At 47.8% G+C, this 26,724-nt stretch overlaps 1 protein-coding gene across 1 annotated transcript; it reads right to left on the reverse strand.

Annotated features, from left to right (window-relative positions):
- Positions 1-4,694: 4,694 nt before the first annotated feature.
- On the reverse strand, positions 4,695-14,518 carry HOXB3 (homeobox B3). Its single transcript, XM_054176638.1, has 3 exons — positions 14,469-14,518; positions 7,162-7,715; positions 4,695-5,601 (listed from the first exon to the last, which is right to left on the reverse strand). Exons 2-3 carry the CDS (start codon positions 7,595-7,597, stop codon positions 4,835-4,837), a joined length of 1,203 nt encoding a protein of 400 aa, XP_054032613.1. The 5' UTR covers positions 7,598-7,715; positions 14,469-14,518; the 3' UTR covers positions 4,695-4,834.
- Positions 14,519-26,724: the final 12,206 nt, after the last annotated feature.

A 26,724-nucleotide genomic window follows, 5' to 3' on the forward strand; every position in this document is an offset into this window, starting at 1 on the left:
TCAGAGAAGGAAATAATAAAACCTTGACAAAATGCAGCTCGACTGGAGGGAGAATCCCCCAGAATATTTTCTGCCTGCTCATGGGGATCAGCATCAAGCACCTCAACTTCAGCAGAGGAGGGTGGGTGCAAAAATTAGTAGTTCCATTTTGATACTTTTTTAGCTGTTTTGGATTAAAATGGCTTTTTTGGGGGGGTCTCAGGCTTTGTCATGACCTGCTGGTTCCTCCTTTTTAAGGGACAGAGAGATTCACTGAGGAGTGAAAGGAAAATCTTTCCAACCGCTTCCAACTCTTCTGGTTGAGTTTGTTGATACTGAAGTTGCAGGGGGAAAAGATTAAAAAGAAGAAGAAGGGGAAAGAAATAAAAGAAAGTAAAGTAGAGAAAAGAAAAAGGAAAGAAAAGAAAAGAAAAGAAAAGAGAAGAAAAGAGAAGAAAAGAAAAGAAAAGAAAAGAAAAGAAAAGAAAAGAAAAGAAAAGAAAAGAAAAGAAAAGAAAAGAAAAGAAAAGAAAAGAAAAGAAAAGAGAAGAGAAGAGAAGAAAAGAAAAGAAAAGAAAAGAAAAGAAAAGAAAAGAAAAGAAAAGAAAAGAAAAGAAAAGAAAAGAGAAGAAAAGAGAAGAAAAGAAAAGAAGAGAAAAGAAGAGAAAAGAAGAGAAAAGAAAAGAAAAGAAAAGAAAAGAAAAGAAAAGAAAAGAAAAGAAAAGAAAAGAAAAGAAAAGAAAAGAAAAGAAAAGAAAAGAAAAGAAAAGAAAAGAAAAGAAAAGAAAAGAAAAGAAAAGAAAAAAAAGAAAAGAAAAATGAAGGGGGGGATAAAAAGAAGAAAAACGCGGGGGGGGGTGGGGAAGAAGGAAAAAAATTGGCAACAAAGAGCAAAAAGAAGCTCTGGGGGAAGGAGAGATTTTTTTCCCACGCACCACACAGAGGAACAAGGCAAAAAAAGATCTCCCTGCCCAAGGGGGAAGGAGAATAAATCCAGAGAGTTAGTGAATGACAGAGAAATGTGCTAACTGTAAGACAAACCCAGGCCTGCTGCTTGAATGCAGTGGCACAAATCAGACCCTGGATGTGAGGAGCTGTAGGAGAAGGAGCCTATGGAAACACTGCGAGCATCACACTCTGAGCCTTGGAATTACCCTTTGTTGTTGTTGTTGTTTTCCCCCTGATTTTTAACCAATTCCTGTTACAAACCTCAGCAACATGGCGATGGGGATGCAGGAGGACAAAATATATACAGTGAAGGGTGAGGGGGAAGTGGTCAATCCCAAACCCTTGCTCTCTGAGCTGATCCCAGCCTCCATGCTTTTATGCTTTTAAGTGATCGTATCCCCGAAGGGGGAATTATTCTCTGCATGGACAAGCATCACCTAACCCCATCCTGGGGAGAAAAATCCAAGCCCTTGTCTCCTTCTTCCACCGTTATTTATGATGGCGCCAAGGTTGTAATTATTAACCTGGAACTTCATTTATTAAGAGAGCTCACACGGATGGAAGGAAGCTCGGCACCATTTCTCACAGAAAGCTTTCTCCACTCCACCTTTTTATCCCTGTGGCTTTATCCAGGCACTAGGGATGGCCCTGGCAGTGCACACAGGTGGATAAAACACACTCCTCATTTCTGCAACCCAGCTTTTCTTTCTTCCCTTTTCAGTACCTTTCGCAGCCTTTTCCACCCTTTTTTTCCCATCAACAACCCAAATTCCCCCACTCCCTTAATCCAGAGGGGACTTTTCCCATCTTGATCAGCCCCTGAAACGGAGCATTTTGAGCCTGATGAGTACTTTCCATGCCTTTCCCCCCTTTTCTCCCCACAACAGTCCAAATCCCCCTTTCCTCTCCTGACTACTTTTCCAAACCTTTCCCCCCTTTTCTTCCCACAACAGTCCAAATCCCCCTTTCCTCTCCTCCAAAAGGGAACCTTCCCCCTCTCGATCAGCCCTGGAAACAGAACATTTTGAGCCTGCTGAGTGGTTCACCCCCTTCCCACAACCATAAAACTTTTATTGCTCCTCGCTGCTTTAAGATAAGTTTTCTTAGGGGCTTTAGACCATAAAAAGCAAATTATTCACAGTTTTATCCCATCTGCTTGTGCTGCTGGTGGGGGGGGGGCGGGATTCACTCCCTTTCCCTTCTGCTGGTGATGCAACCTTTGGATGGGGCTTTTATTCCCCCCCCCCCCCCCCCTTTTCAGAACGATTTTAAGTGGCATGTGTGGGTTTTGGGGGGTTGTGTGCACATGTGTGTGGTTGTGCACATGTATTTAACAATCCTTATTTAATAATCCTTATTTATAAGTAAAATCATTATCTATAAGCAATTTAGTCTCTCCTCACTTTAAGCTCCCTGCATGGAATCCCTACCTCTTTTTCATTCCCTTTTTTTCACCTTCTTTTTTTTTTTTTCTTCATTTTTTCCCCCTTCTTTTTCTTTTCCTTCCCTTTCTTTTTTCTCCCTTTTTAATTTCCTGATTAATTATTTTCCTTTGTTGTTTTTTTTTTATTCTCCTTTTTATTTTCTCTTTTCTCCTCCCCCCCCCCCCCCGCTCCGATTAATCCTTTTCCTTTGTTTTCATTTACGGCCCAATAGCAACCCGACCCCAGCACCACGTGATTCCCCCCTTTGTGGCCGCAGCCGCGTAAAGACCGCGCAGGAAGCTGCGCAGGGGTTAACCTAGCACTTTTTCGGCCCAAATCCTGAGGTTTCCACCCTAGCAATCCCAGCCGTGAAGCCAGAAAAGCCTGGACTATGCTGAGGGATCCTTTTTCTCCCCCTGCCATTTCTCCACTGTTTTTCCTCCCCGCGCGTAGCTTTTTGTTGCTGCTGCTGCTGCTGTTGTTCATTTTGCCTTGAAATCCGACTGCTAGGACAAGGTAAAATTGATAACAGAAAGTTTATTCAAGAATTGCTCAACAGACAACCCTTCAGCGAGGAACTCAAATTGAACTACCGTAGGAACAAAGAAAGATACTCCAAAGAGGAGGAGGAGGAGGAGGAGGAGGAGGAGAAGGGGTGGCAGGGGAGTGGGGAGGGAGGTGAGATGGGAGGGAAGGATTCTCTATAGTTCTTCTAATTCAGGACTATACAATTACAGTCGGGTTCTGCTCTCATGCCTCCAGTAGAACTAATTACATTATCCATAAGTACGAAGGTAACATAAAACTACTGGTCCTCCTAAATTACAATAACTAAAAGAAGCTCGTTGTACAACGACAAGGAAACACAATGTCCTTTGTAACAAGTAAATACTAAAATAAAACAAACAAACGAAAAAAAAAGCCCCAAAATTTACCATTTTATTCTTTTTTTTTTAGTGGTGTTTTTTTTCTTTTCTTCCTTTTTTTTTTCCCTTTTTTTTTTCCTTTTTTTTCCTTTTTTCCTTTTTTCCTTTTTTCCTTTTTTCCTTTTTAATTTCCCTCGTATAAATACATAATATTGGGGATAAATAATACCCCCCACACACAAAAAAATCAAATCATAATAAAAACCAAAAGCAAAAGAAAAAAAAACAATAATAATAATAATAATAATAAAAATAAAGGGGGGAAAAAAAAAGGGGGGGGAAATAATATTTTAAACTGGCTTATAACCAATAAATATATCTGAATGTTCACCAGAACACACACCAATTGAAGGACCTTTTTGACTGAGCTGGACAAAAAGCCCTTCAAAGTTGTCTTTTTTTTTTTTTCTTTTTCATACCCTTTATATGTAAACTCTAAGTGCAACAAAGATGTCCAGACGAGGAAGCATTGGCAGAGGGGAGAGATCTCTTCGCTTCTGCTTCCCTCGGAGGACATTCCATGTGTTCAAAGATACCCTGTTTTCACGTAAGGTCAAGAGAAGAGGAGGAAAGAAGCGTGGAGGACTTCCAAGTCTTTTCGAGGTTGCTTCGCTCTGAATGAACCCCAAGGGAAACCACCCCCAAAACGAGGACAAAATAAACCAAAGCACCCCAAAAACCCCAGCAGCCCGGCGCTGTCGAAGGGAGGTTTCGTCTCATCGGAGGTGAAGATGGGGAAATAGCCAAACCTGGCAACGTTTTCTTCCTCTCTTTGGGCTGCTGTTAGTGTTGGGAGGTTTTAGACCTTTTTGGGACATTTCAAACCCTTTTTTAATGTGTTTTCCCCAACCCTTTTGCAATTCTCATCCTAATTTCTTCAACTGGTATTCTTTTGGAAAGGAGGTGCAGGGTCTGGAGGGGAAGAGAGTGAATCCCAAGCGTTGCAGGGGTGTATATTTGCAGTTTGCTCGTGGGGTTGGTGCGGAGTTTTTTCAGTGAAACTCCTCTGAAGGCTGGAAAGGGAAGCTCCAGATTCCTCTTGGGAAGGAGTTGGAGAGGAGGGTGGTTTGCTCGTGAACCTCTTTTGATTGCATATATAGGTACAGGTGCAAGTTAGGTAGATGGAGAGGCACCAACTGTCAAGACTTGGCTGGTTGACTCTTCTCCTTCCCAGTGTCCCAAGAATTAGCAGTGATGATCCGTACTTGGTTTGGAAATGAAGGATGTTACTGCTTAAAATCTGCTGATTTCCCACAGAACTACCCCAAACCCATTTCAGAAGCATTTGTGTTGAAACATGGGAAGTATTATCTCTTCAGAGGGAGGGAGAGCTGCTGTTGGCAGCAGATACTGAAATGGTTGGAAACTCTGCCTAAGAACCCCCAAAAACACTAACAGCAAGCACAACGCCCTGGTAGCAATCGCCCTGACAAAGAAAGAAAGGAAGAAAACTGCTCAACACAAATGTTCCTGAAGCCCATCCTGCCCTCTTCCCTTCTCCCAGGCCCCATGGTTGGGGGTCCTATCTGCTTCACCTGAGCCTGCCCCTGCTCCTTATCACAGGTGGGTCAGCTTGGGAGCCTCTTGGATTCTGCCCTGAGAAGAAGCGTGGTGCGTGGAAAGGTCTGTGTAGGTGGGGTGGGTCTCACACGGTCCGTGGTGCTGGCTTGGGGGCATCTGAGGAGGCCCATTGTAGTCCATGTTGGCAGCCTGGTGGTGTGGCAGATGATTGAGGCCGTAAAGGGATGGGCCAGAGGTGGGCATAGAATCCACATAGTTACCTCCAACATAGACAGGGCTGCCCTGCATGGTGGGAGTCCCATAGGCCACCCCATTCCCTTGTAAGACGTGGGGGTCGTACTCAGGGGCCGTGTTGGCGTATTTCTGTTGGGAAGGGCAGCCTTTGATGGGGTTTTGGTAGTTAGTTGACATGGCATAGGCATTTTGGTGGGGTTTGTTGAAGGAAGGCGGTGAGGGGGCGTCATAGTTACTGCTCATGGTGTGCAAGGCGTTCATAAATCCAGCTGAGGATTGCATGGGCTGGGGGGGGCTGCCGGTGGGAGAAGGCCCTCCAGAAGAAGACCCCATGCCTTTCGACTTCTGATCTTTCTTGTATTTCATCCTCCTGTTCTGAAACCAGATCTTGATCTGCCTCTCGCTGAGGTTCAGCAGGTTGGCCATCTCCACGCGCCGGGGTCTACACAGGTAGCGGTTGAAGTGGAATTCCTTCTCCAGCTCCACCAGCTGAGCGCTGGTGTAGGCTGTTCGGGCTCTCTTGGAGGCCGAGGAGCCTGGAGGGCTTTTCTCACCACCGCAGGTTTCTGCTGGCCACGAAATGAAATGAAAGATAATTACTTACATGCAGAAATTGAATGCATCGTTTCTTAATAAATCCTGGAACAGGCACATGGGCTCGACCCCAGCCCCCCCCCACCCCCACCCTCCCCTTCTCCCTCACCCCTTCACATTAGCCTGCACTCCATAATCATGTCATTTATTAAGAGTTCTGTTCTCCAAAGCTGCCCCTGCTTTATGAAAATTTGATCATGTCATGGAGAAAAGGATTCCAGGGCCATTTATTTAGGAGTCAATTATTTCCAACAGATAATTTGGAGAAAATAATATTTGGCAGGGGTTGGTGGGGGAGAGGGGGCAGGGACAAGGAACCACTGCAAAGCCAATTAACGCCAACACCAGGTCAGCACAGGGAGGTGTTTTGTTCCTGGCTCTTGCGTTGGTGCAGCACAAATATTCTTCTGTGCACTGCTCAGTACCTACCTTTTGGTGAGATAAACACAAATTAAACAGACAAATTACAGCAATGTGGAGGCAGGTGGGTGTGCCACAAAGTTTGCATGAAGCTATTTGACAGAACAGTGACCATTTCCACACTGCTTTTCTTTCCTGGCCATGTTAGAGGGATGTGCACAGCATAACATAGATTTGTTTGTGAACATGCCCTCTGGGTGCACACCCCCGCCCCAGGCACCATGCTTATTGCTCTGCCTGGAGGTGAGAAGGATCAGGGAATCATAGAATCGTGAAGGCATAGAATCATAGTATCACAGAATCATAAAACCATAGAATCATAGACTCAGAATCATAGAATCATAGACTCAGACTCATAGAATCATAAAATCATTGAACCAGAATCACAGAACCATGGAAGCACAGAATCATAGGATGATAGAAGTACACAGTTGTTTTGCTTGGAAAAAGACCTCTTAAGATCATCAAGTCCAACCATCAACCCAACACCACCATGCCCACTCAACCATGTTTAGAGAAAGAACAAGGGCTCTGCTCCAGCCTTGCTGCATTGAGTGGTGGATGCATGTCTGCATGTCTCTGTGCATACAAACTCCTGGTTGTTATTTTCCCCTGTGGTGGTCTGGATGTGTTTAAAATACACCAAAAATAACCCAAATGTGTTCAGCCAGTGTTACGGGATGGGCCAAAGCTTGCACAGCCTGGCCAGAGCATGAGGGTTCATAGATTCATAGAATGGTTTGGTTGGAAGGGACCTTGAAGATGGTCTAGTTCCACACCACACCCCAGGAAATGGGCAGGGACACCTTCCTCTAGCCCAGGTTGCTCAAGGCCTCATTCAACCTGACCTTGCACAGCTCCAGGGAGAGGGCATCAACAACCTGCTTGAGCTGCTCCAGAGTCTCATCACCCTCACTGTAAAGAATTTCTAACATCCAGCCTCAATCTCCCCTCCTCAAGCAGGGGTGGCAATCTTGGGGGTTATGCCTACCACCTGGATCCTCTCTGGACCCTCTCCCTTTCCCCCTCTCCCTCCCGACAAGACCACTCTGACCAGTGACTCCGTTACCTTGCTGTTGGGGAAGGGGTTGGGTTACAAAAGCAGAGCAGTGTACCTGTGCTGGGGGAGCTGTTTTTCTGTTTGGAGTTCTGCCTCGATTCTTTCATCCAGGGGAAAATCTGCTTGGTGAGACTGGCGTTTGCACTGAGGTTGGCTTTGCTGGGGACAGTTTTACTGCTTCCCGACTGGTTATTGCTGTTGCTACTGGCGCTGTTGGTGGCGGGGTTTGGGGGTGGTGAGACTGGGGGAGGCGGATGGTGCTCCTGGGGCAAACTTGGACGCATGCAGCTCCCATTCAGGTCTTTACTTTTTGCGTGTGGGGTTGTGTTGCCAAGAGACTGGAGGGAGCAGGCGGACCTCTGGTAGTCGTTCTCCACGTGGGAAGCCGTCTGGAAGGGCTGCTGGGGACCCTCGTAGCCAAACCCGTTGGCACTCCCGTAGGAGTAACCCCCAAAGAGCGTGGAGCTGTCGTAGTAAGTCGTCTTCTGCATCTCTGGGACTCCCCAAAAGGATTTTTCCGGCTACCAGGGTCTTGACACCCCTATGGCAGAACATTGGCACCCCAAGGCCACGTGACAGGCCGTTTCCAGCTGTCTATTGGAAGCTGACCTGAAAGGTTAGGAGAAAACACACAATAATAGTACCCAGCCTATGAATCCATCTTGGAGCCTGAAAGGCCCATGACATGAATAGGGTCCCGCAGAACAGGGTGAACAGATGCTTGGAGCAGATTTCATCCTGTGTGCAGCTGAAGAAGGCTCAGCAAATGTTACAGTGCAAAAGCTGATTTGGAGGGGGGGTGGGGGGGGGGGGGAGGGGGGGATTAGTTGTTTGGTGGGTTTTTTTCCTGGTTGGTTTGGTGGTGGGTGGGTGGGTTGGTTGGTTATTTGCACCTTTTTATTCCTTAGAGGACAGCAGCCAGGAAGTCTAAGCACACACATGCTCTATAAGCACACGTGGTTTCATCAGCACACAGCTACTGACTTCTGTATTTAGCTATTACACATCACTGCACCCCCAGATCATCCCTATAGATGTGTATGAGCACCTAGATGTGTCAGGCACAGGGGTGCAGATAACACAGAGAATTAACCTAAACAGAATAATACAGAACAGATAATTGCCAGCTACAAGCATGAAAGGAATCAGAGTCTTGCTTTCTTACCCCTGACCTCCTCACACTACCCTTTCACACGCAGCAAAACCAGCAAGACATTATGCCACCAGAAATCAAGGTTCTGCTCAGTTTATTGCAAGGGTCTCTGTCCAAAATATTTGGGGCTTTTAGTTTGAAAACAGCAAATCTTTTACCCAGGTAACAGTGTCCTGGCACAATCAGCTCTATTTGCTGTTGGCACTGGGATCCCCCAGCATCTTTGGAATTCAGCTGGATATGTATTTTAAGCAGATTTAAAGCAATGGCATGGATTCAGCAATGGGCTTGCTTTGGGCTGTTAGTTGGTCTCTCTCTCTCTTTCCAGTAGCACAGGTTGTAGTTAGCAAACATCCCCCCCTCCACTGCCTGCACTGCTTTGTACTCCTCGGGCCCCTGTCTGCAACTACCACTGGTAAAATGTGATTCCAAACCCAGTTTAGTTGCTGTTGTGGGGGTTTGGTTTGGTTTGATTTGGGTGGGATTTTTTTCCTCTTAGAAAACAAACACTTCAGCAGGCCATTTGCTCTTAACTTTCTACCCCTGTGATGTTTCATCCTTCCTCTTTCCTTCAAGCCAAGCTTCAAAATCCTAAAAACCTCACTCCAGAGCCTCAAATTACAAAATAAAACCTTTTTTTCTTCTTCTTCTTCTTCTTTCTTTTTTCTTTTTTTTCAATTTTCCCTTTGACCTTTTAATTTTTTCTTTGTTTATTTTTATTTATTTTCATCTTTTTCTTGCCATTTTTATTTTTCTTTCTCTCTCCCCTTTCATTTTTTTCTCTAATTCATTCTTTTATCTTTCCCTTCTCTTTTCCCTTTCCCTTCTCGTTTCCTTTTCCTTCTCTTTCCCTCTCTCACTTTTCCTTTCTCTTTCACTTCCCCCCTTTCTCTCTTTTCCTCTCTCCTTCTCTTTTCTCAAAGCATAAACTTCCTCCACCATAAAAACAGAGCAGAAACACCCTTAGAAACAGCAAAGCCACCTTGCCCTAAAAATAATCTGCAGGTTATTTATGTAAGGGCCCATCTTGCACCTCACAGATATTAAAAAGGTTGAGCTCTGAGCTCCCTGCAGCTCCGAGTTTACAAGGAGCCACTCTGCATTCTGCTTTGGAATTGATAGCCCTCGTGTATTTAATTGTCTCTCTTGTATATTTCATTTTATCTGGGCTCTTTCACTCCCTTAAAATAAAATAAAACAAACTCACTGCAGATAAAGTCCAACACGATATTTCCAAGGGATGGAGGGGGGAGGAGGGAGGGGTGGTGTAACAGAAGCCACAACTCAACGATAAATAACATCTTGGGTTTTTTTTTTCTCCCCCCCTCCCCTCTTCCCTGACTGCTGTGTTCTGTCATGTCACATGAAACCAGCCCTAGACACTATGCTCACGAAGGGACTGCTTGGCTTTTATTTTGGTGATGATTTTTTGTTGCTTCTTAACAGCGATTAAATCCTTTCTGCCTTCCCCCCCAATCTGTATCGTATCTTCCACGGAGATGTATTATTGTCTTCCAGCCGGGGTGATATCCTGGCTGGGAGTTGGGCTGGGTTGGGGATTGGGGTTGGGTTTTTTTTTTTAGCCTCATTTGGTTTCCTCACCATGATAAATATGTCTTATTAAAAAGTAGACTCCACTACCCGAGCTGTGAATTAATTAGCAAACAGCAGCGCCTTCATTATGAATAGCTTTCCTGCAAATATCTACGAGGGGCAGAGGTGGGAATTTCTCCAAGGCCTTTCTGTCTGCCACAGGGAGGGGAAAAAAAAAAACCAACCCACACCAAAACAAAATAATTCACACACCACCACCACCACCCCCAAAAAAAAATTCACAACAAACCAAACCCGAGCCCAGCACCGAGGTGAGAAGCTCGGCTAGAGCACTAGCTAAAAATAACAGCGATGAGGCTTTGGTTTGGGGTCGGGGTGGGGTTTTTTTTTCGGTTGGTTTTGGCTTGGAGGGTTTTTTTCTCTCTCTCTTGTTGTTGTTTAAACGGCCATAAAATAAATTTACAACCCTCTTCTCCCAAATGCTCGCCGGCTTGTGGCTTCCACAGAAGGTTTTGCTTTGTACCTCATCTCTCAGCGCCTCACAAATGCTGCTCATTTATCTTCGCCCAGGACGGCCGCGATCCTAATTATTTACTCCAAGGAATTGTTTAACCCCCACCCGCCCACCCCCCCCAGAAGAGGATAAAAAAAAAGAGAGAGAGAGAGAAAAAAATCCGAGGCAGAATAATAAATATTCGATTATCTCCTGTTCCAATTAAACTCGGGAAGGATCCGCTCGCTTTTACTTCTCTTTTTCCCCCCCCCCCCTTTTCGGGAGGGGAGGGTTTTGGGGTTGGTTTTTTTTTTTTCCCATCCCGTTCCAAGTTTCACTTTGCAAGGAGCGCTAACATTTAAACCACAAACTCTTTGCCTGCTGCAACTTTGGAGGGCGAGGATTTAGGCAGGTTGAAACGAAAAGCCCTCCTCCAAAAATAATCATAATAATGACAGTATAAATAATAAATAAATCCGGGAGAAAGTGAGGAGAAGGGGGGGAAAAAAATTAAAAAGAAGGCGGGCGGGGGGGAGGGAGGTAAGAGGAGAGGGGAAAAAAATAATAATGATCAAGCAGTCGGGGGGGAAAAAAAAAATAAGGAATCTAAGGCAAAGGGATTCTGCTGCAAAGCCATCCCCTCCATGTTGGAAATCCTAAATTCCCAACCTGAGTGTGTTTATGAAGAAGAGCAGCTCCTTTCCCCTCCCCCTGCCCCCCTCCCAAGGTAGATTTCCCACAACCAGCCAAACCGGGCAGAGCCCCGCTTTTCATTTAAATTGTTATTAATAATAAATATTCTAAACCTGCCCTTAACAATAGGTCGGCCGCTTAAGGAAAGAGCTCAAATCCCGGCCACTGCCTTTGCGGTGGCTCTGCCTGCAAAATAAGAGACACATTCCTAAAATTTCCCTTTTTCCCTCCCCCCACCAGCCAGCTTCACCCCAACCAGAACTCCCCAGTTGTAACACGAAGAAAGAAAAGTAAGGGGGGGTAGAGGGGGTGGGGGGAGAGAGAGAGAGAGAAAAAAAAGGGCCCTGGGTGAGGGCTGCAAAAGAGTCTCTGCGTGGAAGGAAGCTTAAAGCTTGTGAACTCTTCTTGAACCGAGATTGGAGTCATATGGTCATAAATCATTGGGACATATACTCCGCCATTCACAAAGTGATAGCCTATTTGAGTCCGGCTTACCTTAGTCTCTGACGAGCCAAGCACAGGCAGACATAATATATTTTCACATCCAGCATCCACGCAATCAATAAGCAAGGAATGATTCCAACCCCCCCCCCCCCCCCCCCCCCCCCGCGCTCAGCTCCAACCCCCTCCTTCCTTTAAAAACGTTCAAGGAATCAACGCCAGGCGAAAAATCCAGCATATGCGTATCTGTAGGTGTGTATACATATATATATATATTTTAAAAAAATAATAAAAAAGCCAAAACAGAGCGGGGGGAGGGGGTTCAGCCAGTGGAGCTTTCGGTTACGGCAGCTCAGATTGTCTTTCTGTCTCCGTTTAGGAAGAGAGAAGAGGAGAGAGGGGGGGGGGGTGGTGGAAAATCCAACCCCGACAACCAACAACAAGGGAAAAAAAAAAAAGAATCGAGATGCTTTCCAGCTTCCGAGATGTGCAGAGGGGGGCGAAAAAAAAAAAGCCACGAAGGCTTTAAGTGGCCAAACCTTGAGATTCTGGTTGCCCTCTAGCCTGGTAGGCGCTGCTCAGTGATAACAATGGCCTCTGCTTTAGCACGGCAAAGGGGAAGAAGGGAAAGGAGAAGGGAGGAAAAAAAAAAAGAAAGAAAGAAAAGCTGAACACAACACCCCCCCACACCACCCCCCCCCTCCTCCTCTTCCCCTCTTTTAACTATGCAATGCTTGGCTGGGATGAAAATAATAACGAAAAGAATCCAGCCTAAGGAGGGGAGTTGGGGGGGTGGGGGGGGGAGAAATGGGTGAGGTAAAGAGAGGATGGTGGGGTGATGGGGGAGCGGGGCGGGGGGAGGGGGGTAGGGGGGATAGGGGAAGAGAAAAAAGCCGAGGGGATGTTTAAAACTACAGATTTGGGTTGGGATTGTCGGGCAAGATGAGCCTCCCAAACAGCGTCACTAGTGAAAAATTATGCTAATTGCAACCGTGGTGGACAGAGGCCTAGGCAGAGAGATGGCAAAGCTTTTGCCTTTGATTCACGTGTTTAACAATTAGGTGTCAATTTATGCTAATAAACCGTTTCAACATAGTCATAGTGTGGCCCCCACACACACACTCCCTCCTCTCCCCTTCCCTCGCCGGCCAGCGCCGCTCTTTCAATAGCTGCAGCTCTGCCTTCCCCCCCCAACTCCAACCCTCCCCGCCCCAAACCCTTCAGCCGCGTTTGACTCCTTGCAAAGCGCACCCCCCCCCACCCCCCTCACCCCATATCAAACTCACTTGGGTTTTTCGGGGTGGGGGTGGGGGGAGCCACTGAGATTTGCAAAAATGGAGGAGAGTAGGGGCAGGAATCTCTCGTGTTGCAAGTCCGCAGCCCCGCGGAACTTCGGAATAAAGTTGGAGCGTCCCAACGTCTGGGGGCTCCTGGGGATCCCTCTTACCCCCCGCTGAAGACTAGATGTAGATTTGAGGGGGTGGGGGTGTTAAATCACCCCCGGGGGAGGCTAAAGCAGCGAGGTGATGGATAATAAAGCTGATTATTATTATTATTGCTGTTATTAATAACGCCGTTGGCACGGTGCAAGGCGCTGCTCTGTCGCCTCTGAGATTTACGCCTCTTCCCGCGGCTCCTATCCCGGTTACTGGGAACTGAAACTAGCCAAGACATTGTGGTGGTGGTGTGTTTTTTTTTGGGGGGGGGGGGAAAGTCGGTGACGAGTGGGAGGAAGGCAGGGCAAGGAGGAATTTAGGTGTCTGCACTTTTTTTGTGTGTGGGTGAGTCAAGTGCTACTTTTGTTTCCCATCCCGATTCTCTTCCCTCCTGGCAGTCCTCCTCTCGCCCCTTTGGGTGAAGTGCTGACGGGGGGGAATTTGCTTTTGGCAGAGCAAGAAAAAGAGGGATCACAAAAGCTCTTCAGACTTCTCTGGGAAGGTATGAGCCGTCGGGGGGGAAGGGGGTTCGTCACCCCTTTTTTTTTTTCCTGCCTGTGTGTGTACCTTTTAGGCTGATAACTCTGGCAAGAGAGGGGAGCGTGTCCCAGCAAACATCTGACTTTGGAGAGGACTCACTCTGAGTTGGACAGCCAAGATTTTCTAGTTGATGGATAAAGTTATGGTGTTTCCAGCTATTGTTGTGTCTGCAGCCTTCAGATCCCAGACGGGAGGGTCTCAACGAGGGGACACCGTTAAGGACATCTTTTAGGGGGGAGAGTTGTTTTCCCTCCCATCCGACTTTTTACCCAGCATAAATCTCCTGCTTCCTATTTTGGAGCCCCGGCGTGGAAATTCCAGGGAAGGAAAAGAGGGAAAAAGAGCAGTGGACTATTCAAGACTTCTTTAAAGGTGAAGCACTCTACAGGGTGGTGAATATGGATCTCCAGTGCCCTGTTTGGAGGACCCAGGCAATCAGAAGCACCTCGGATTCTGCAAGTAACTCCTTTGAAGTGCAACAATTTTGTTTTAACCTTCACTAACAACTGACCAAAAAAAGAGGGAGAACACCCCAACCCTGTTAAGAAGGTCGTTGCACGTTTCTATGTTGAACTCCTGTAAGTAGGTGGGGTTGGTTTTTTTAGGTTCCCTCCGTGTTGGTGTCTTTGCTTGGGTTGCAGCTTTTCATTTTCCCTTTTTTTTCCCTCATTTTCTTTCCCCCCCCCCCTTTCTCCTTTAAAAATGTAACTCCCTGGCCACGAAATCAGCAGCAAATGTTGCGATCTGAGCGGGTTTCCCCCTTCAAAGGGAGCACAGGAAATATCTTCCTTTTAAAACACTCCCTCGGAGTTAACAGCCATAAATCACCAAAGTTTAAAGACAAGCCAGTAGCAAAATGAAAATACTCAGCTGAAATCCAGGGCGGCCGCGTTTGGGGGTGGGTGGAGGGGTGGGAGGGAAAAAAAAAGAAGAAGTCATGTTGGGTGACTTCGGAGAAGGAATGGCTCCCGAATGGGATTACAGAGGGAGAACACGGAGACGCATGCACACACAGACAGGGGGCCCAGGTAGGACATTCATCCCAAACTCACCAGTTCTCGGATGTCTGGTCCAGCAAATCCGAGGCAGCGCTGGATTTGGAGAAAGGAGAAGAGCTGAGAGGGAAAAGGGAACAAAAAAAAAGAAGGGGGGTGGGGGTTGGGAGAGGAAAAAAAAAAAAAAAGTATGAAACTTGGGTTAGAAAAACGTGGCCAAAGGGATTCATGATAGGGAGAAGCCTTTGGGTGGGCAATGGGGAGAAGATGGAATCAAATGAACAAAAGCCCCCCCCCCCCCCCCCAGCATTTCCTCTGAGATCACCTCCCATCCGAGCCACCGCAGCATTTCCAGGGCCTGCATCGTCTCCATCCCCATCGATAACTCGATATTCGCATCGCAGGCGGTGGATCCCAAGTTTATTTCCCTGGCTTTGATGCAATTCCCTCTCTCCTGGACTTTTCCTCCCACCTTCTCTCGTGGAAATCCCTTCCCACCCCTCACCCCGCCTCGGCGAGGGAAGCACTTTGTGTTAGTGATGGGGACCGTGGGTGTTTTGCCTACGGTTGGCGGTGAACCCGAATGTAATTTACATTCTATAGATATCGGGAGTTTGGGGTTAAATTCTGGTGTTAATTCCAGAGTTAATACGTTTAGGAAATTAAATGCATGCAGCTGATTGTCTCGGGGCTCAACTACAGGATAAGAGGAGGGAAAAGACGAGGCCATTTTCCTAAAAGGCAGACAAGAAGCATCAAATCTTCCGAATATGTGCTTGTTATTCATTCCTGTTTCTCCAACGTGGTCCCCACGAAAAGAGGAGGGGGACACGCACACACACACACACACACACGAGACTGAGCTGCTTTGTGGCAGACGAGGACACCGCTCAGCCAGCAGCGATTTGACATCAGAATTAACGGTATGGAGCCGTAAACATTTTTAAAGCCACGCCGAGATTTATCACCGCAGCTTTGGCACGAAGGGCTGGGCGAAGGGAGAAAAGAAGGGGGAAGAGAGAAAAAGCAATCTCATTTAGAATTATTTTCGTTTGGGGAAACATTCAGTCGCTTTAATAATCCTGTTTCCGTTCTGTATGTTGATGTTATTAATCTCAAATAAAAATGTTCCCCTCACACCCTTGCTCTGCTTGTGACAACATCCCCGAGTCCATAAATCACCCGCGGATGCTTCGTGACCTTCTCGAGTCGGGGCCTATCGCTGTATTTTTTATTAGTATTATTATTACATGAGCGCACAGTTTAATACACAGCCCTGGCAATATTCCACTTACATCACAGCCGTCCCCCTCCTTCCTCCCCCTCCCCCCCCCCGTCCCCGTCCCCACTTTAACTGGGTTTCAGCTTCTTCTGTAGAGCACACACAGAGATTTGTAAAAAGGAGGAGGGAAAACGAAGAAAAAAAAAAAGAGAAAGAGAGGGGAAAAAAAAAAGGAAAGAAGGGGAAAAAACCACCCTTTCTATGCTGAGAGCTGCCTGAACCCCGGCCAGTTCCTCCTCCCACGCCGGGCCTGGGAAGGAAAGGGAGAAGTGGGTGGTGGGGAAAAAAAGGGGGAGAAAATCGCCTGCATTTGGAGTGGATGAAGAAGGGAGGAGGGGAAAAGAGAAACAAACAAGCAAAAAAAGAAGCTGGCGTAAATAGCGGCTCCAGCAAGGAGGGGAGGGGGGCTGTGTTTGGTTTTGCTTTTTTTTTCATTTATTCCCTCGTAGAACAAACTAAGGAGGGATGGAGAGAGAAGTACTCCCCCTCTCCATGGTCTTTGTTTTTCATTTGTGGTTTTGTTTTTTTTCCTGTTTGGGATTTGTTGGGGATTTTCTGCATTAATTTTCCAATGGAGGCGGTGCCGGTCCAGCCCGGCCCTGCTCCTTCCGCACCCCCCTCTCCGGGGTAGTACCCACCGCCTCCTCCCATGGGGCTGCTCTCCCTCCCTTAGTTCATTTTTTGTCTAAAAAGAAAGATTTGGGGGTTTCCCACTCCACAACCAGCATGCCCGAGGGTGGAGAGAGCTGTGAGAAGGAAGAGAGAATTATGGAGGCTCCAGGACCTTCTGAAACCCCAAACAGAAGCCAGCTCGGATAAGAAATCAAAATGAAACTGAGTGAGCAGTGGGTCTGCCTTGACAGATTAGACCTTTTTCTCCCCCTGACCTTTGCTTAGAAGAGCAATAACTCACCAGGTTAATGATCAATCAGCGGAAGTGCTTTGGAATTATCTAAAAAAAAAAAAAAGCCCAAACCAAAACAACAACCGGGCGGAAACACAACTCCCTAGTCCTGACCCCAGTAGCACCCCCCTCTTCTATGGGTCCTCCCATCGCCAACAGCCTCTCCTCAACCCCTGGGTGAGGTGTAAGGTGCTGGTGGGTTTTGTGGGGGGGACAGGGAGAGTGCGTGGGGGTGACACGAAGAGGCAGTTTGCGATATCAGCCTGTTACCAGTAGCTATTTTGGGAGCAGCTCAACAGAGATGGGCTGGGAATCACCTTCCCTACTTCTCTCCCCCCACACACCCCCCACGCCCTTAACCACCACCACCCCGCTTTCCACCCCTCCTCTTCCAAATGCCAAAATAATAGCTTGAATTATGCGCTCACGTGACTGGGACACGTCAACCTTTTGCCCATTTTGTACAGAATTAGGAACTGGTTAGGCTCTCCCCCTTCTCCAGTCCCACCAGTTCCCCCATCAGCAAACTCCTCGAACTTCTCTGGCAGGAGATGCCTCCCTCTCCCCCGAGCCGCAGCCGAGGTTTGCTCTGGTTTGGGTTTTTTTTTTGGTGGCCCTTCTGTGCTGCTTTTGCTTTCTATTTCTTTTCTTTAAATTTCCTTGTTAATCTTTTCACCCAAAAGCGAAAGAAGCAACCGAACCCTAACAAGGGACGCGACCGCAGCAGCCGCCGCTCCCAAAGCCTCAGCGGTCAAGAAACGTCGGGAAAGAAGGGGGAAAATAAGGGGTTTGGGTGGCGGGGGAAAGGGAGAGAGGCTCTTTTGCCTTCCCAGCAGTGGGGCAGCGCCCTGAAGCACCGGGAATGGGCTCCTAGCCCCGCCAGGAGCTGCACCCGGACGGCCTCCGCTGGCCCTGGCACCGAGGACATGGCTCCTGCGCTCACGTCCAGGCTCCTGGTTTCTTCCCACTTTAACCCCTACCCTCCTCCTACTCAGAGAAAAAAAAAAAAAAAAAAAGGAGAAAAACAAACAAAAAAGAAGTGGGGTGGGGTAAAAAAGTATGATTCAAAGTTTTTCTCCCACTGTCTTTCCTTCTCCTCCCGGAGGACCGTGCACCCATGCTACCGGTGTGGCAGGTTCTGTGAGAAAAAGAAGGAGTTTGGGGTTTTTTTTCAGTGATACTCGCCTGATTCCTGGACTCGGCCGCTGCTGGAGGACGAGCTGGGCATGGGGGAGAAGGAACCTGAGAGAAGAAACGATTCCATTTTACCTGCTTCCTCCTGAGGGTTCCTAAAAACTAACAATTTGTGAGGAGGGAGCCTCAAGAGAAGGGAGAGAGAAGTGGTGTCGAGGAATTTCTCTATTCCTCTGTTTCGGGATGTTTACACTGAGTATTCATGGTTTGTTGGGAGTCGTGTGGATCCCACATCCCACAGGAGGACTCCTACGTCCTCCCTGCACCCCGCAAACACCCCGCAAACACCCCGCAAACACCCCGCACACCCCCAAGCCACTGCCCTGTGCTAAAAATCCTCGATTACTGTAAGGGTAATCGCTCTGTCAACTCATCACCATATCAAAGGGCTCTCAGCCATTCCGAGCTCTTAGTTAATTTTTAATCAGGAGGAAAAGCCTTGGGAACAGCGATGTTGAACGCAGAAGAGGACACGAAGATGGAAACGGGGCGGGGGTTAAACCCTACTTCTATTTTTGACATGATGCTGGCCGAGCCGGGTTGCACTTCCCCGCGACACGCGTGGGTTTTCCCCCCAAATATCCCATCCCTACGCCCACCAAACCCCTGGGTATAGGGGACAACCCACCTAGAGGAATAAATCGAAGAAACCAAACTATTCCGGGCTTCACCACCTCAAAAATAAAAGCCTCATCTCGGCGCTCCTGGATTTCTACAGAGGATCTGAGCCCTCAGATCCACCCACCCCCCCACTTAAACCTGGGATCAGCTTCCCCACGCTGGAAAAAACAGTCGATGCTTTAGGGAGGGTGGGAGAAATGAAAGCTAGAAGGCTGGAAGAATACCTCCCCCCTCAAATCTCCTGTCCCAAAAGAGCAGAGAGCAGGAGCACCACTGCCACCCTATAGATCTCCACGGTTACATCTCAGAAAGTCTCCATTAATATCAATTTACTTCAATGAAAACTTTGGTTCTTCATGAAGTTGATGATTTATGATAAAATCAATTAAATTACGGCCACTTAGGGCCTGCGGTTTCTTCTCAGATTTCATTCGCCAACAGATCAAGAGCTTGGTAAAAGAGGGGGGGGGGGAAAATCAGGTTTAGCTGGAGGCGAGTAAAGATAATTCTCAAGCTGAGGAAATTTAATGCAAAGCAATTTTCAGCGCACGCACACACACACACACACACAAAAAGGCCGAAAAAAAGACCCAACAAACCTCCCAACCCAGACGCTTGTGCATCCCAGCTCCTGCTCTCTGCCAATATACCGCTTTGCCTCGGGAAATATTAGACACCGAGTCAAAACTTTCCCGGTTTCACAATGTATGAGGACATTTTTAGAGCTGGCAGCTTGTCCTTTGAGTTATTATCTCCCTCTGAAGGGAGAGGAACCAAAGAGAGCACAGAGAATGTAGAAGAGAAGCAGAGCAACTTCACAGGTTTAATTCGATTTGTCGGTGGGGTTTTTAATCCTCTATACAAAGGATTTTCCTGCCTCGCTCTTCAAAGTGTTCAAGGGGTGGGGGGTGGGAGATGAGGAGGAGGGGGAATTATCTTTTTTAGAGCCAGAAATTAATAGCACAAGTCCATAGAAAATATCTCATCCAATATTCCCACGTGGAATCTGACCCTTTCCCTTTCAATCCTTCCCACCCTCCCCAAAAAAAAAGGCGTTTCTGAGAGAAATTACCCATTTTCGAGGCTATTACCCACCCCCACTCCCCCTAAACCCAAACAAAACTTGAACCTCTTTAAAACCCCCACCCAGTATTTCCCGGCTCGGACTCTCCCAACATCCCGCGGCTTTTACAACCAAATATTTTAACCCCAGTCTTACCCATTTCGGTCAAACGCAGTGGATAGCTAAAAGGAAAAGCAGCTCAAGCAACCAGATGTTTGTTAGTCACATCTGGCCACTACAGCCAGACTTGGGGAGGGAAAACTCGCTGTGGGCATAGACAGAGCTTGGGAAATCTTTTCCTTTTTTCTTTCTTCTTTTTTTTTTTTTTCTCTCTCTCTTTCTTTTTTAAGAAGCCCTTGTAATTAGGGTCTGCCTCAAGTAAACAAAAAAACTTCGTAGGGCCATAAATCACCCTCACATACATTCTTCAGTTTAACACCCCGCTTTTCCAACGGGCTTTTGTAGTTTCTTTTTTCAAACGAGAGAGAGAGAGAGAAAGAGAGGTGTTAAACCTTGAACAAATGCATCCCGGACAAACATCGCTGGGGAAAAGAAGCAGTTTGGGGTCAGTCTCGAATCTGGACCTGGCAAAATCATATTTTTTTTTGTGGGGTGGGGGGGAGGAGAGGGAAGGGCTCATCTTCATCTTCTCCAAGGCATCAGTCTTAATTTGTTACCGGGAGAGAAAAGTCAGCTACAGCTCAGGGTGAGCGGTGGAGAAGCCTGTCAAAGGTTTTTTTGGAGCAATTAATTATATCTCCCAGAGCCGGAGCTGAGGAAGGAGGAAAAGCAGAGCTGCGGCATTGGTTTTATTTATTTGTTTTAACTTCTTACCTGTGAGACTGGCCGACCCAAGGCTTGGAGAAGAAGGACCCGGATCGGGGTGATGGCGAGGAGCAGGCAAATTAAAGGAGAAGAAACTACTTTATTGCACCCCGGTGGATCTTGCTGACAGCTTTCTCGGCCGGTTTGGATTTTTTTTTACCCCCTCAAAGATCCTTTTTTTGGGGTTGGTTGGTTGGTTGGGTTTTGACTCTCTCGATTCAAACTTGAAGTGGAGAAAAAGAGAAACTTTCCCAAAACACCTTAAAGCACCGCAAGGATGAGACCCCCCGATACCGAGGGGAGGGGGACGAGATTGGGGGGGTTGGAGAAGGGGCGGATTGCACGAAAGTTTCTCTTTAAAAACAAAAGCAAAAAGAAAAGCCACAAAAAATATCCCACCCCACCCTCCCCCCCCCCCACTCCCAAATCCTCGGTATCTGTCTGGAAAGCTGTTTCTCTTTATAAAGACTTAAAAATGTTGCAAGACTGTTCTAATACTGAGTGACAAGGGGTGCTGGAGAGAAGGGAACCAAATGGATTCTGGTTTTTCAGAGCCAGTAGGAATTGGCCAGCCTTCAATGTCAGGATTCAAAATTGATTCCATATGTCTCGTCCGGGGAAAGGGGGAAAAACGAAGAAAACAGAGAAAGAAGGAAAGAGAGAAAGAAATGAGGGGGGGAATAAAAGTTATGCGAAGCCCAGCGGGTTTCTTACTTTTTTTTTCACCCTCCCGACCCTTCCTCAGCAGCCCCTGCCATTAAATCCTGCCCTTTTTTTAGGGAGTATTGTGGTCTCTGAAGTCTGAAGCAGAGAGAAGGAGAGGTACCAGTAGCAACAACCCAGATCCTGGCGGTTATTTTTAGACTGGTTTTTGCTGGAGCTGACCTCAGCACGGGGAGAGGAAACATGGATCTTGGATGCTGGTGAAAGGGAGAAGCGTGCCATGGCACGGTTCCTGCTCCCAAAAAAACGGGAGGAGAGGCGGGAGAGAACCCTCCCCACCCCACATAACACCCACCCATCCCGAAACGGGCAGCGTCGAGCGGCTGGAACTGGAACTGGGTGACGGGCTCGCAAGCTCCGGGGACCAGCCGTCGTACCGGAGCAGTGGGAGAAGGGCTTGGCGGGGTGGTGGTGGCTAGTCCCTCTCCCCCTGTTCCCCACCCCCAGCCCCAGAGGCTTTGGATCGCCGTTCCCCATTGATTTCCGCGGGACTTGCTTCGGGAGAATTTGACCCGAAGTTTTTCAGGCTTCTTCCCTGACCTCTAGATACCGCTGCCAATAAAACTCTGATATATTTCCCATTGAGCTGGACATCAAAAGGAGACGAAATAGCGACCGGGGGGTGGTGGTGTTGGTGTTCTTCTTAACCCCTCCCCTCATATCTACTCTAAAAAAATAATAAAAATAGTCATATCTGCACCATCGCCTCTGATTTACGGTTTTCCTTTTCAAGCGGGATGGTAACGCGCAGGGAAGTGTTGAAATGTGGTCGTTGCCTTTTATTTCTTTCCTCTCCCTCCTCCCAACACACACACAGAGGAAAAAAAAAAAACAACAGAGAGAGAGAGAAAACATCAAAGTAAAACGTCATGGTTCCCAAACTTTTCCCTGTTTAACCGGGCTCTTCCCTTTTGTCTCGTCTGCCTGTGACTCCCATTTTAAACAGGAGAATGAAGCGGCTGAACTGGTACCAGCTCCCAGCCCTCCCCAAGCCACTCTTCAGGCCTCGGATTTAGGGTGATGCTGGGTTTTGCTTTTGGGGTGATGCTAGTTTTTTGCTGTGGCCTGAGCCTCTTCTCTTGAACTGCCCGGGGGTGATTCTGGGGAGCTGGGCAGCGTGAAACCCTTTTCAAGGAAAAACAATACCCAAAAGGGAGAGGGGGGAGAAGGGGGAAGGGGAGAAAGATGCCAACGCGTCTTCTCCGCGCCTAAGCCACAGGTTTCTGAGTTCTCCTCCTTCATCGCTCTGCTCCCTGTTCTCCAAGCTTCGCAGCCCTCGCCCTCCGCGATGCTTTGATCTTAAATAACTCTCCTCTACCGCCTGCAATAAATTATGAATTAAGGTGCTGTTGACTCATATTTACAATGTTAATAGCTTCCTCCGCGGAAAAGAAAAAAAAAAGAGAGGGGGAGGGGGGGAAATAAAAAAGCACTCGGGAATGGCCGGGAGAGAGGGAAGGGAGGGAAATTTCTTTGGGGATGAGATGAGATAAACAGGGATTGGCAGCGCTGCTAGCCCAGGAGCTTCTTGAGGAGATGACAGGCACGGAGAAAGGCACCGAAATTAAAGCCACAGCCTTTTCTCTAGCTCATTGGCACCAAAATTCTAAAGCCCAAAAAGCTGATTTCTAGAGAAAAAAAAAAACCAAACCACCTCCATTTCAGCAAGCTAATAAAGAAATGCAGCTTAAATATGGTAAGGAATTACTCGCTCGTTGTTTTTCAGTCGGTCTGGGAGAGGAGTGAAGCTGTTGGGTTGGGAGAGGCGGTGGCGGGGATGCGCGGAGGATGCGCGGAGGATGCGCGGGGCAAGGGCTTTTGCTCCAGGTTTCTCTGCCAGAAACGAAGCTCTTTCCCTGGGATCCTTGCTAACCGCAGAGAAATATGGGGGGTTAGGGAGGATGGGGCGGGGAGGGATGTTGGAGCAGAGCGCTGAGGATCCGAGTTAGACACAAGGACCAGGGTGGGGGTAACAGAGAAATAATGATGGCAACGGGCGGCCCTCCCAGCCCGGATCCCTCACGGAGGGACGTTTTGCATCACCCAAGCCCCTTTCTGCCCTGGACCCCTTCCACAGCCCCCGGCCAGGGACGGAGTAGGAGGGGGAGAGCTCTGCTTCCACCGCCCGGCCCTGCTCTCAGTTTGGGTCTGGAGTCCCCTTCCGAGTCTGTGTCCTATTCTGGGTCTGGGGTCTCCTCCCTAATCTGTGTTTTGTCCTGGATTTGAGATCCCCTCCAATGTTGGAGGCTCTTCTCAAGAGGTTTGAGGTCCTGTCTCTGTTATGGGGTGCTGTCTCTGTTATGGGGTGCCCTCCTAGGTCTGGATCTCCTAATGGTGGCGGGGAGCCATTATCCAGGATCTGAGCTTCTGTGCTGACACTGAGTTCTTTAAATGGGGTCTGGGGCTTTTATCCAGGGTCATATTTGGGGTCTGGAGACCCACCCCGGGTCCAGGCTCCCCTCCCGAGCCGGGAAGGGGGTGTCCTGGGGTAGGGGCTGTGTCCCCAGCATGAAGGCTGGACCAGAGCGACCCGGCAGCCCTCGGCCACCCCATCTCCTCCTGACATCTGATTATTAAAGGACACTCGCACAAAGACGTCTGGACCGGGGATAAATAAAGCCCTAGTATTGATTTAGAGGGGACTGCCGCCCAGGGAGGGGGCTGCGGGGTGGCGGCTTCCCCACACCGAGCCAACTTCCCCCCTACCAAGGGCCAATTTCTCACGCTCAACATCGCAAATCGACAGGGGGAAAAACAAAACAAAACAAAACAAAACCCGCAACAAAATAAACCAAAAATACCACTGAATAAAATAAAGGGAAGGAAGGTGGGGAAAGAGGGGAGGGGGAATCTGCATCCTTTTGAAACCGCCAACTTAAATTAATATGGGGCTTGACAGAGAAGGATGCTGTATTTCTGGCTCAGTCACCGTCCCTGGATCTCCCTTAATATTTAATGAAAGTCGCTGAGTTGCCCTAATTCTACTACATAAAGGTTTACTCTGTCAGACAGAGTTAAATATCCGCGCTAGGGTGGGGTGAGCTGGGGCTGGCGAGCAGAGAGGGGAGGGAAAAAAAAGGAAAGGAAAGTGGGAAAAAGCCGGGAATTCTCATCCCAGAATCCGGGTGCGAACATTTAATCTTTGCTCCTGTTGTCAGTTTTATTGACTCCTCTCATGTTGGAGCTTGTAAAATATTTAAAAACGCCATCTCCCACTTCCTCCTTCCCTTTCAACACTCCCGGCTAGGACCAATTTGGTCCAGTTTGGAGATGGGAGGGAAAGGGCAGTGCCTGACCTCCCTTGTTCTCCGCGGAGTACTCGCTCTCCGCGCTGGCAGTGAAACAGGTATCGGTCTCCTTTCTTTGGGGCACGCAGCTCGTCCCCAAAGCTTCATCTTCCTTCCCTAACCTCAGTGTCTTGGATGAGATTTCCCTGCTAGAGCTCAGCTGCATTCTACAGAGGAATCACTGCAAAGGTTAACAGCTGCCGGCCAGGTTCTGCTGCTATTTAAGCCTAATTTTAGTGTTATTTCTCCTCGGAGCTCATTTTTTTTTAACTGAGATATAACAGGCCCGGCTCCTAAAAAACACTCCTTAGAGCACCGTCTCCAACTTTCATCATCAGAAGCTCTCTCCATCCATCACCTCCTCAGCCTTTTGAGATTCGGGCTCTTAAGCGAAAAAAGAGAAACTCACAAAGTTTATCCTCCAGCTAGAAAAGCAGACCGAAGCATCGGCAATGAATTTATTCCCCTTTCTGTCAGTGGTTATAGGAGCGAAGGGGTCTGCCGGGGTCCCCCGGCAGCGCCCCAGTTCCCACAGATCCCTATTGTTCTGCTTTTGATGGGCGAATTCCCGTCCCTGCCCGGGACCAGAGTGTGCCTCTCTCAGAGGCAGCTACTTTGCAGTTTTCCTGCTGCAATCTATTATTTTTTATTATTATTAATTATTTGCATGGTAAGTCTCCTTCTTGTGTTTGGTTTAAAACGAAGCACCTCCAGAAATCTCTTTTGCTTTGCTAGAGCAACCTGTGCCCGCTCTCCAGTGAGGAATCCAGTCGAAGACTGGGGAGAGGAGGGAGCTGGGGAGTAAATGAGTTATCGTTGATAAAGGGGATGCTGCAACGCAGGACTCCGAGCTGTAATTTTGCTATTAAGGTCGTGCTCTTTTCCTAGGTTTATATGCCAACGAGGCGTTCCCGCAATCCCAAATTTATACAAATCTCTCCTTAATTGGTAATCACAGATGCTGTAATTTAAGACCCCCAGCTACAGAGCTTTCATATTAGCTGCTGATCTATTACTGTAAATCGCCTGAAATAATCAACTCCAGGGAGTGGGGCAAAGAGAGAGAGAGAGAGAGAGAGAGAGATCCTCGCTCTAAAATATCATCGCTCGCACATCATTTTCACTCGAGAAATGATTTATCTTGGACACCACTATAAACAACACAACTCGCTCCCAAACACACACACAATGGCAGCCGCGCTGCTGCTGACATGTTTATTGTAATAAATCAAGAAAGGGGGAAGAGAGAAAAGGAGAGGGGGGAAAGGGAAGGGGGGGAAAAAAAATAGAAAAGAAGGTTGCAAGGAGAGGAGGGAGAGGGAGAGAGAGGAATATTCCTAAAAATATCAATGAAATGCCTCGATGGGTATAAACACACATACCACCGGGTGAAGAGAAATGGGAGGAAATGAAGACGGCGATTTGTCACATTTTACGACAATAACATTAATAACAAACAATAAATTTACATGGACATATAGACACGCTCAGAATTGGGAAGCCCCTGCTACTTACAATAATCCAGCCCTCGGCGTGGCTTCGTGGTTCCTGAGAATTGTTTTATTGCAGACTCCTCTCCCTCTCTCCTCCTCTCCCCCTCTTTTCTCTCTCTCCCTCTCGCTCTTTCTCTCCCCTTTTTTTTTTTTTTTCTCCTCTCTCTCTCTCTTTTTTTTTTTTCCTCCTTCCTTTCCCTCAGCTATAGGCTTGTTTTTTAAAGGACAGTTGAATTTCACGTCAGACACAAGGAGACCATGTCTGCGATTTTCCTGACGAATACATATCTATTCTGCAACCTCTGCATTAATTATTTAATGAATCACGTGATGGGGAAGGGGGAAGGGGGTCTCTCAGTTTCATACTCAAAGGACCACTGTGACCTTCCACCGGAACAGGATTTTTTGTTAAAGAAGTTTCGAAGTGAACCAAGCTTTTTCTGGATGGACAGAGATCACCCCCTCCCCAGGGTTGCCTGGCACGGCCGTGCCAACGTGGGGTGAGAGTGTGCTCAGGGCACCCACCTCTGAGCCTCCTCTCTAATAAAGGGCACGATCTGGGGTTTGTTTCTTCATCCTCTCTCCTGGCAGGAGCTGGGAGTGTTTAAACCCTGCTTTGTACGTTTCCTGCATGGAGCTGGGATCATTTTAACCCTGCTCTGAACCTTCCTTGGAGCACAAACTGTTTAAACTCTGCTCCAAACCTTTCCTGGCTGGAGCTGGGAGCATTTTAACCCTGCTCTAAACCTTTCCTGGAGCTGGAAATGTTTAAACCCTGCCCTAAACCTTCTCTTCCTGAAGCTGGGAGCATTTTGAACCCTGCTTTAAACCTTTTGAAGTGCTGGGAGCACTCAAACCCTGCTCTAAACCTACCCTGGGGTTTGGCTTTGCTGGACTTTGGCTCAGCTAAGCCGCGTCGAG

The sequence above is a fragment of the Dryobates pubescens genome, chromosome 36 (genome assembly GCF_014839835.1).
Source record: "Dryobates pubescens isolate bDryPub1 chromosome 36, bDryPub1.pri, whole genome shotgun sequence".
NCBI classification, from domain to species: Eukaryota; Metazoa; Chordata; class Aves; order Piciformes; family Picidae; genus Dryobates; species Dryobates pubescens.

What these genes read in the sequence shown, in the direction of transcription:
- HOXB3 (XM_054176638.1), bottom strand. Translation starts at nt 7,597, where the DNA reads ATGCAGAAGACGACTTACTACGACAGCTCCACGCTCTTTGGGGGTTAC. An exon ending in AAACAGCTCCCCCAGCACAG is followed by an intron (nt 5,602 to 7,161) that starts GTACACTGCTCT and finishes TTTCGTGGCCAG; the next exon opens with CAGAAACCTGCGGTGGTGAG.